Source organism: Selaginella moellendorffii, unplaced genomic scaffold, assembly GCF_000143415.4.
Source record: "Selaginella moellendorffii unplaced genomic scaffold, v1.0 SELMOscaffold_8, whole genome shotgun sequence".
NCBI classification, from domain to species: Eukaryota; Viridiplantae; Streptophyta; class Lycopodiopsida; order Selaginellales; family Selaginellaceae; genus Selaginella; species Selaginella moellendorffii.
Window position 1 is genome coordinate 115343 of NW_003314269.1, and position 11255 is coordinate 126597.

At 44.6% G+C, this 11255-nt stretch overlaps 1 protein-coding gene across 1 annotated transcript; it reads right to left on the minus strand.

Annotated features, from left to right (window-relative positions):
- Window positions 1–5412: 5412 nt before the first annotated feature.
- Window positions 5413–6458, minus strand: LOC9636115 (probable plastid-lipid-associated protein 11, chloroplastic). The gene is made up of 4 exons (XM_002967134.2): window positions 6031–6458; window positions 5864–5976; window positions 5745–5810; window positions 5413–5694 (listed from the first exon to the last, which is right to left on the minus strand). The coding sequence occupies exons 1-4, from the start codon at window positions 6385–6387 to the stop codon at window positions 5571–5573; spliced, it is 660 nt and encodes a 219-aa protein (XP_002967180.2). The 5' UTR covers window positions 6388–6458; the 3' UTR covers window positions 5413–5570.
- Between the last annotated feature and the right edge of the window lie 4797 nt (window positions 6459–11255).

The following is an 11255-nucleotide window of genomic DNA, read 5'->3' on the forward strand; positions in this document are numbered from 1 at the left end:
GTGGGGGATGCCCCCGGGGTTATAGTCAACAACTTGAAGGTCTAGAAGACCAAGTACCTCTTGGCAACTCTGTTAAGGTGCCAAGGTTAGATCACTAGGTGATCTTATGGCCAAATAAGGACAAGGTCCTTGGTTGGCTAAGGAATGAAGTTCCTGGTTCAAAATATTGAAATTGAACTATTTAAGGTGGTGTGGCTTGGTCATGATGACCAAGTGGGAAGAGCACCTAAGGGAAATAAACTATGTCCGTGCGATGGCATAGTGAGTCCGAGGAAAATAGTCTCTATAAGAGACCCATGGGAGGGTCACGAAGTTGGGCCGTGGATAGAGCCCATAGCAGAAGATGCTAAAGAGACGTACTAGGGGTGAACATCCTCCGGACTTGGCAAAGAAGAGTCTTTGCTATGGAACCGAAAGAATACCTCAAAAATGGAGGTAGCGATCCTATGTTGCTGGGTGCAACAATCAAGGATAGGAGCAAAGGACTAGTGGCCAAGTTTGGGCCATGGAATTTAATGGAAGGGATCCAAATGGCAAAGTTAGCCAAGGAACACTAATGTGTTTCATGCTAACAGCTTGTGGGGAAAGGAAGTGGACTTCCAAGGATGGATTCCTAAGTGCTCCAATTTGGTGAAGTAAAAGCTCCAAGTGAGGGAGCGGCAAAGTAGCCAAAAGATAGGGCCGTGGACAGCCCTAGCACAAAATATGATAACTGGAACTCAGTGCCCAAAGGTGGCATGAAATCGAACAGAGGATGATGGTGCCCTCAAGTGAAGAACTTCCTAGGATGAGGAAGTGGAGTTGCACAATATGTGCAATGCAAGGTGTCGGAGACACCTAGGAAATTGACTTCAAGAAGTCAGAATTAAAAGTTCCAAAGTGCAACGGTTATAGCGCTGGAAAGTGAGACCACTCGAGAACGAGTAGTGGGATCGAGTTAGAGAAGGTGTCTCTAACAGATTTAATGAGAACTAAACCAATAGAAGGAGAGAACCACCACAAGTGGTTAAATGAGCCTCTAAGTTGGAGAGGCTATGCTCCTTAGATAATGGACAAGGCATGGTGAGCCTTAAGTGTCAAACCATAGACAGATATTGGCTGGGTGCCAAAGATGGAAATGGTAACACATGCGAGTGTTACTTTATGAAAGGGTTTACCGTTCGATGAGGACATCGAACTTCGTCTATGGGTGGTGGAGTTGTGAGACACAAAATCCCTAGGCCCCAAAGTGGAGCCGGAAGGGCGCCACGTGGTAGTGGCCGAAGCGAAAGCCAAACGAGCGCAACACGTTTGGACAAAAAGCTCCGCCTTGAAAGGTCGAGAGCGGGAGTGGAACTCCCAACGAAGTGCTCGAGGAACAAGCACAAAGAGAGCAATAAGTGAGGCTCCAAAAAAGGGACCCAAAAGGACCAACACATGACACGTGGAAGTGTCCGAGATGGACCCAAGTTGGAGTCCGAAGTGGAGTCCGAGAAGGACCCCGAGATGGAGTCCAAGGTGGAGTCCGAGGTGGACCCGAGATGGACCCGAGATGGAGTCCGAGGTGGAGTCCGAGGTGGAGTCCGAGGTGGACCCGAGATGGACCCGAGATGGAGTCCGAGATGGAGTCCGAGATGGACCCGAGATGGAGTCCGAGATGGAGTCCGAGATGGACCCGAGATGGACCCGAGATGGGACCCGAGATGGACCCGAGATGGAGTCCGAGATGGAGTCCGAGAAGGACCCGAGATGGAGTCCGAGGTGGAGTCCGAGATGGAGTCCGAGGTGGACCCGAGATGGAGTCCGAGATGGAGTCTGAGATGGACCCGAGATGGAGTCCGAAGTCGAGACCGGGACCAAGACCGAGACCGGGACCGAGACCAAGACCGAGATCGAGACCGAGACCGAGACCGAGGCCGAGTCCGAGTCCGAATCCGAGTCCGAATCCGAGTCCGAGTCCGAGTCCGAGTCCGAGTCTGAGTCCGAGGCCGAGTCCAAGTTCGAGTCTGAGAGGGTGAAAGCCCAAAGCGTTCGTCTCCCAGACCCTGGGGGGTTTAGTGAACTCCAAAAGTATAGTAGGGGGAGGACTGCAGTGGAGCCAGTTTGGCCAGAAAAGGCCAATTTGGCCCAGGAAGGCCGGACCCAGTGTTGGGTGATGAGCTGCCCACTGGGAAGTCCAAGACTAGAGTGAACACGGACTGACAAGCGGGGTAGCTTGGTGAAGTGTTCAAGAGCCGGCTCTAGTTCCCCCGGGAGATCGACTGGCCGATACTCCCAGTCCAAGTGTGGGTGGCACTACCTACTTGGATACCTGTCGTGGCTCAACGGAACCTCGCTCTAAGCCCATGGCTAGAGCACCTAAAGGCGAAAGGCGGGGAGAGTACCCATGAGGCTTGCGTAAGGCCACGGTGTTCCGAAATGTTGTCCCAAAGTCCCAGACTGTGGAAAGGAAGAGGAGTAGCCCTCTAGTGTGGTGACAAAGGACACGGTCACCCAGTGAGGAAGTCCCAGAGGACAGTTGGACTTAGAGGTCGGGCCTGCAGGCCTTGATCCAGTGGCAGTGTTGGTGAACACAGCCATCGACAGAGAGGGACTTGGTGGGGACCGGAGAAGAGATATTGGGGAAGGTTATTCCCTAAGTCTACGAGCATCCTAAGGATGCTAAGGAATGGATCTGGGATGATCACTCATGGATGGATGGCCTAGTCTATGAGAGACGGGATTGCAATGCAGGTGGTGTTGGACCACTGGTGTGACCAAGGTGAATAGGTATGGCCTCAGCGTAACGGGCCAATATGTCGGTGGTGCCTTGGGGTGTCGATCATGGGATCGAACACGTGGAGCACTTAGACCAAGTGCAAAGGTTGAGTGGCATGGATGCCATTCTCGGGGCTAGCAAGCCCCAAGTCCTAACTAGGACTTATGGAGGTTGTGAACAAGACTCCTCCAAGTGGTCGGAGGTGTGGTTAAGTGACTAAAGTAAAATGGAAAAATTAGTCGCTTACAGCCCCATTAGAGAGTTCCTTCAAAATTGGTTCCTACTGGACCTCACTATCCCTACTATACTTTTGGAACCCCCTGCAGTGCCCCCCCCCCCCCCCCGCCTCCGGGAGATACACGCTTTGGGCTTTCACCCCATAACCTATATTAGTATTTGGACTCGGTCTTAGACTCGATCTCGGACTCAATCTCAGACCCGACCTCGGACTTGGTCTTGAACTCGATCTCAAATCTCAGACTCAGTCTCGAACTCGGTTCTCGAACTCGATCTCAAACTTAGTCTCAAAGTCGGTCTCGGACTCAATCTCAAACTCGATCTTGAACTCGGTCTTAGAGTCAGTCTCGAACTTGATCTCAGACTCAGTCTCATCTGTTGAACTCTTTATCATTTTGGTCGTGCTTTTAGGGATCTTTTAGCCTTCGACACCTCAGGGAGTTGGTTTCTTACAGTTTAAAGGTTATGACACTTTGATAGTGGTTGTGGATCAATTGTTGAAGATTACACACTTCATTCTAATTGTAGAAACAATGAATGCAACCTTTGTCCTAAAAGGAAAGCCTAACCTTTTAAGAAGAAGGACAAATAGAGCACTACTTCACTTAGGTTAAGAGCATCATAATTGGTTTCTCTTTTAAAAATGGGAGTTATTTTTAAGCATGTCTTTGAAGGGCCTCTCTAGCACCCCTTAAGCCTATACTCACTCCTGCCCAAGGCTACCAACCCTCAATCCTAACCTCAACACATTCCAAAAGCACCATTGAAGAGTTCTTTCAAGACTAGGTTTTTAGCTTTGCTCACCTTACTATACTTTTGGAACCCCCTATAACCCTTGATCTGTATTAGTATTCGGACTCATTCCCTTAGCCTGTGACATCTCAAGGGGTTTATTCCTTACAACTCTACCATTTATAGAAGAAGTTCAATACCCATATCAATCAAACTTAATTAATCTTATGACTTGTTGACCATAGCCCCAGGGGCATCACCACATTTAGCAATGCACCTAAATCACCCTTTCTAGCTAGAAGCCCATGACAACAAAATATAAATGCCTTTATACCTCTCACCTCACCTCACTCTAGATACTAGGGAGTTAAGACTCAAACCTAGCCTCCACAGAATATGTTTACAAATTCAACATCCCCTCATGGGAGTTGGGTGTTAATTTTCTAATATTGCTTGGATAGTGTGAGTTATTAATTTGAGGGACATCCATGTTTTTAAGCCACCTGTAAAGCAATGAGGACTTTTGCAATGAGTATATCTTGAATATTTCATTTTATCTTATATAATCTCAATCTATGCTTCTCAAAATAGAAGAATGCTCATCCAGGTATAGGATTCAAACCTAGTAATCGTTCTAGTTATTTGTGTGTGACAAGAAAGTGAACTTCAGAATTGATGATGTCACACTTAGGTATTTACAAAGTGAAAATTCTAGGGCATGTCTATGCTTCCTAGACAGGTACAAGTGGACTAAGTTGCTGTAGCAGCTGCAAGGGGCTAGCTAAAGGCTGGCAGAACTAAATCTATCTATAGCTAGCATGTGTAGATGTCAAGAAAATTTGGCAAGATCACATAGTTAATGTGGGTCAAAAGGTTACCTCAAAGGTATGGACTTATCATTTGGAACGGGTGAACACTGGACACTGTCCAATCCACCGTCCAATCTCATGGTTGGGTGAGGAGATGTAATATATTTTATGTAAAGCTAAAGTTCTTTATCGTTGTGCTGAGTTATAACATTCACCCTTGTTTCCCAGTTGTAATTTCCAGTTTAAAACACTCAGACACTCAGTCAATTAAAGATTTATTTGGTTGTTATTTTAACCATTGTGCATTTTATCAGAGCTTAATAGAGTAATGCCAGCACCGACTGAAGGATATTAACCAGTGCACTCAGCACAAGGAAAATGCAACTGTTTGGAGTAACAAGGATAATCACACTCTGCAGAAGCTTGATAGTTGTGGTGAGGCTCACAATAACAGTTAGATCAACTTTGATGAACTTGATTGGAGTCCACACAGGAATGGCATTGCCCAGATACTTGCAGATGATGCCAATGATAATTGGGCAAGGGAAGCCACCAGGGATGTAGATCACAATGATCTCAAGGATGATAATCACTGGATAAAGGATGACACATAGCAAAGGAACTTTGAGGACGAGGTCCTTTAGACTGGCTATAAGTTCAGTGACTAGTGTAAGTACTTTGTCAACTACATCCAGTGGGACACCAATGTCTGATGCTGATGAAGTTTCATTTGTGGGAAGTACCTCCTTTAGAGACCTCATAGTGCCTTGCAAAAACGATTTAAGAGTTAACAAACAGAACTTTAGACCAAGTTATGGCATACCAGAGAGGTCTCCACTAACATCAGCTGAAACATGAAGAACACTCGCAAGGAGGAGGCATGCAAGTGGGACAATAAACACAATGTTTGATTTTGCCATTTCTTCGATTTAATCTGCTTGGATAGTGTGAGTTATCAATCTGAGGGACATTCATGCCTTTAAATACTCTACAAATCACACCAAACTTTTGGGCCACCCATAAGCAGGACTTTCGTGACGAGTATATCTGTGATTTTATCTCAAGCTCCAAAAGTCCGCTTCGTCAATCCAATCATATGGCGCCCTCTCCACCACGAGAAAGTCTCCTCGAATATCCTTGGCCAGCCGAATATGCTCGTCCAGGTATACGGATTCAAACCTAACAGATCGCTGCAATTATTTGTACTGGTAAAATCTGTAGAAACTTACCAGCCTTTACCGAAGGGAGGGACTGGGAAACTCCAGGTATCACTTCGAAGAAGCGCGCCAGTAAACCTTTTGCCGGAAAAAACATATCAAAGGAAATCACCACTGGAGTATATCTTAACTGGAATTCCACTCTCTTGTCCGAGACAACCTCCATCGTGGACGCCACCACGAACGCTCCAGAGGGTGGAAATGTGATGACATTGTTTAATCGATTCTCGCCCACATCGATCACCTGCATAGAACAAGAGCCTAGATTTCATTCCTGTGGTCTTTATTCTTCTTTCACCTGGAGAATGTCGCCAGCGCGAGTGCCAAATAGAGGCGCCTTGTCCACGATGAAGAGCTGCTCCTTCTCGGTCGTCCACAGCATCCTCCACGTCCCTGAGAGGCGCGAATCGGTGGTGATTCCATCCGAGCTCGCCGACTCGGCAGCAAGCGCCTCGAATGCGCGAAGAATCCTCTCTTTTCTCCTCTTGTCCTTCTGGCTTCTCAGCCCTCTCTCATCGTCGGAGATGAGCCCTAGCAGTTCATCCCTCGCGGCGATGGAAGCTCGGCATTGGTGTTTGCTCGATCTGGCAGCAGCAGCAGCGTAGCAAGTGGGAAAGATCGTGGCTGGGGTGGAAATATTTCCTAGTGACACCATAGCCGCGAGGGTTATTAATTCTATCTCGAAATACTTTGATAGAGAATGAGAGATGATGGCTATGGCGACGCTGCGGTACCAGAGGGATTCATCTCTATGTGGATTTCATTTCACAGATTTATTTGCTTTGATAGTGTTTGTGGCTTTGCGCAACGCGTGGCGTGCGCCTGCTTTCATTCCTTCCATATGGCTTCAAGTGTTTTGCATTGTAGTAGACACTGTTCGCCTTTGTGCCTGGGTCGTGATCTGTAGCGCAATTAGCCGGTGGTCTTCTTTTGTGACAAAGTCCGAGAGCTCGATATCCTGACGACTTTGCAGGTGTACTCGTCGTAATCCAGATCCATGATGAGTGCTTGGGTATAGCGCAACGCTATTGCGCGCGGAACAAAAAGGCTACTTGTCAATCTATCTGGTGCTCGTCTCGTCTAACGCCGTGTTGTGCCTTCGGTGATGCTCTGTAAGGTACTCGAACATTGAAGTCAACCATGGCATTTTCAACTAGCCTAGCTGTCCTGCAAGCATTGTGAATAGTGGGTGGAAAGTAGCAACACCAGCCGTAGTTTCTTCGCAGCTGCGGGTTTTGGGGCTGCGGGATCAGCACAGGGTCGGCAGCGGCGAGTCTGATGAGTCTTTACGGAGCCACACAGGAATGGCATTGCCCAGATACTTGCAGATGACGCCAATGATAATTGGGCAAGGGAAGCCACCAGGGATGTAGATCACAATGATCTCAAGGATGATAATCACTGGATAAAGGATGACACATAGTAAAGGAACTTTGAGAACGAGGTCCTTCAGACTGGCTATAACTTGAGTGATTATTGCAAGTACTTTGTCAACCACATCCAGTGGGACACCAATGTCTGATGCTGATGAAGTCCCATTTGTGGGAAGTACCTCCTTTAGAGACCTCATAGTGCCTTGCAAACAAATTTACATGGACAAAGAGTCAAACGAAACTTTAGACCAAGTTATATATACTATACCAGAGAGGTCTCCACTAACATCACTGTCTAATGCTGAAACATGAACAACACTCGCAAGGAGGAGGCAAGCAAGTGGGAGAACGAATGCTATGCTTGATTTTGCCATTTTTTTCGATTTAATTTTCTAATGTTGCTTGGATAATGTAAGATTGAAGTACATGCTAGCTTCATTGTATTGATGCATAGGTGGAGTTGGAAATGGTTGATGTCGCTCTTGTTGTTAGGAATTCCCATGCAAAAATGAGAGCTGGCTGTGGAGAAAGGATGGAGAGTTTCCTTTCAACAACATGCAGATGGTGGAAGAAGAGATTGGTGCTAGATAGTAGTGTGGATGAAGTTCTTTTCCTCGCTACATAGCTGTGTGTAAACTCTTGAATTTGGACTTCCTGGGAAGTCACCCAACCCAGTACTATTCAAACCCAAGGATGCTTAACTCCAAATATCCCAAGACTATTAACCAATTGGAAAAGGGGGTGCACTTTTATTCATGGGCCCTTTCTTTCTATATTTGAACTCTATGGATCGTCTCTCGAATCATTCCTTTTGGTTGCTTACAATCAATGCACCACACTTCCCTGCAAGTTCACTCTAAGCAACCAAAGGAAACGACTTGAAAGACGATTCATAGGGGTTCAAATATAGAGGGAAAGGGCCCATGAACAAGAGTGCACCCCCTTTTCCAATTCGTTAAGGGTCTTGGGATATTTTGGGGTTAAGTGTCTTTGGGTTTGAATAGTATTGGGCTGGGTGACCTCCCGGGAAGTCCAAATTCAAGGAGCTTACATTTGGTATCGGAGCGGTCTCAGGTCCAACTCTGTTGATTGGCTAGGGGAATCACACCACATGTTGATTGACATCTGGCTGGTCCAGTTTGCTCCCGCTGGGCTCGACCCGAGGGGTAGGGTGTCAAGAGAGCGGGGCTCTCGGGAGAGCTGCGGCTCTCTCAGCTTTCGTTCACGAGGGCGTGAACTTGTAGGGAAGCGTGGTGGATTGTAAGCAACCAAAGGGAACAACTTAAAAAACGATCCATAGGGGTTCAAATATAGAGGGAAAGGTCCCATGAACAAGAGTGCACCCCCTTTTCCAATTGGTTAAGGGTCTTGGGATATTTTGGGGTTAAGCGTCCTTGGGTTTGAATAGTACTGGGCTGGGTGACCTCCCGGGAAGTCCAAATTCAAAGAGCTTACATTCACGCCCTTGTGAACGAAAGCTGAGAGCCATAGCTCTCTCGAGAGCCTTGCTCCCTTGATACCCTACCCTTTGGGTCAAACCCAGCCGGAGTATACTGGACCCTTACCAGATGTCAATCAACATGTCGTGTGATTCCTTTAGCTAACTAACAGAATTGGACTCGAAACCTCTCTGATACCAAATGTAAGCTCCTGAATTTGGATTTCTTTGGAGGTCACCCAACCCAGTATTATTCAAACTCAAGAACACTTAACCCGTATCTCAAGACCCTTAACCAATTGAAAAAGGGGGTGCATTCTTATTCATGAGCCCTTTCCCTTTATATTTGAACCACATGGATCATCTTTTGAGTTGTTCCCTTTAGTTGTTTATACTGTGGTGCTTCATGAGAAATGGATGGCCATCATTTTAAATTTTGATGTGAGGGATAATTTTTTGAGCAAGGAATAGGTTGCCACTTTCTAGCTTGAAGCTATTTTAGTAGAGCAATTGTGCTGGGTTATGTGAGTAGAAGAGTTCAAGCAAATGGTATATAAATTTCCTAAAACAAATAAGGAGTGAACCTTAAACCAACCTCCTAACCCTTAAGGCAATACAGCCTTCATGAAGTATCCTCCATGCTTTGTGTCATTCTCCCCTCCCTCATGACCCAATCATAGATAGCAGCCTCAAAAAGCTAAGCAAGCCTTACATAAAAGGAGTCTAAGGCAATATGGCCATAAAGAAAAGATGTGCAAATGGCAACATTAACATCGTGACAAACAACCACAAAAGAAAGAAAGCAATATAGCTTTCTCACATGACAATATGCTCATGAAAACAAAAAAATGAGAATAGAACAATAACTCAAATCATATAGCAATACAGCTATAGATATTAATTCTCCCCTTCCTTAGGTATGTCATCCAAGTTATAACTAAAACTCAAAAACACAATTTCCCATGTAACTTTGTCTATGGAATAACCATTCTATTAAATAAACAACTCCCTAGTTATCTTCTTATATGTTTTCAACAATCCTTGAGCAAGAATATTGGCCAAACCAGCCTTCTTAGCATCAATATCTAGGAGTTGGATGATGGGTTGATCCATGATATCACTAGAGTGCAAACACACTTTAAGCTTGCTCATATAGAATATTGAATGAATCTTCAAATTAACAAGTTTTGTAAATAAGTTCTCCCACATACTGTAAAATTGTCTAAGGCCCACAATACAACTTAGCACTATCACCTCCTTTTAGAAACCATTATGCATTCGATAGTTTAAGGAAAACTTTGTCACCGACTTTATACTCTTGATGATAATGATGTTCATCAACCAATCTTTTGTCTTGATCTTGAGCTTGCTTCATGTTTAGCTTTGCCAACTCAAGCCTATCTTGCATATCCTCTAAGAAATCACAAGCATGAGGCATCCGAACCAAAGCCAAAATCAAAGCTCATATATGCAAGAGGATGTTTAACTTGAAGCAATATGGCCCCAATAGCAATGTCACTCATATATATCCCAACCATAAGAGGCTTAGCATTTGTTCACCTTTGCAAAACAATCCTTACACTAATGTCTAACCTTGTGGTAATGAAAACAATTGCCCTCCGCTTTGTCCTTCTCTCGCTAGTCTAAATGAAGGTTTTAAGCCTCATTATCATCTCCACTCTTCGAGCCAAGATATAGCAATGGTTGTTTCTTCCCTGAATATGAAATATTGGCTAGCTAGTCATAACATTGACTACCCTATAAACCATTATGTTGACCATAGTTGACTGAGTTGACTGATGGTTTTGGCAAAAAGATCTGAGCTTTAATGATAGCATTAGTCAACATTGCTAAACAATCCTTCTTGATCTTTTGCTACACATCCACTAAGCTTAATCCTTTGATGACACATTACACCTTTAGTAGCTCATTATAGGTGCTTATGAAAGATCACAGAACATGTGGGCATACACATCTAAAGACAAAGTTTCCTGCCTTCTCTAGTTGTTGATTCACAAAATCAATCTCTTCAAACTTCTTGACAAATGAAGTGTGAAAAACCTTTGTCAAATCACTCTAAGAAGTCATCTTAAGATTAGCTTTTATGTAGTTCTTCCACTACAAAGAAGCATAGCCTGTAAACTTCATCACAAAAAAATCAATCTTCATATTATTTTTACAAGAGTTGTGAGACCAACAACTTTCTTACAATTCCAACCTAGCTATCATAAACATCTAGTGATGATTTCCATTCCACAATACCATAATCTTTGGCATGGTTGATGTACCAATGGTAATCACAGTCATGAATTGATTCAACCTTTAAGGGTCCATGTGAAGCAGGAAATCTTTAATGAGATTGATGGAATTTTAACCTCCTTAATATCGCTCTTAACCTAAAAAATTTGGTGTCGTTGCCATATAATGACATCATCAAGAGATTCTTCCACCTCATCATAGCTATATCATTTAATGCCATACTTCTCATTAGGATCTATATCAATGTGTGCCACCAGAAAATCCAAGTCAATTAAAAATTCTAGAATCTTGATCATCAAACTTGGAATTGATATGAACTACAAACATATTCACTACTTCAATACTAATGAAACAAACAAGGAGCAAACCCTAGGCCAAACTCCCAACCCTTAAGGTGTTATTGTAGCGCACCTTATTTAGGGGTAGGAATATACCTTGCTCAAGGGTATATTA

Bases quoted from the DNA above. Each gene is read 5' to 3' on its own strand.
- LOC9636115 (XM_002967134.2), bottom strand. From the start codon at position 6,387: ATGGTGTCACTAGGAAATATTTCCACCCCAGCCACGATCTTTCCCACT. The intron at 5,811-5,863 runs GTTAAGATATAC...TTCCGGCAAAAG, and splicing joins GACAAGAGAGTGGAATTCCA to GTTTACTGGCGCGCTTCTTC. The intron at 5,695-5,744 runs GTAAGTTTCTAC...GCGATCTGTTAG, and splicing joins CCTCCCTTCGGTAAAGGCTG to GTTTGAATCCGTATACCTGG.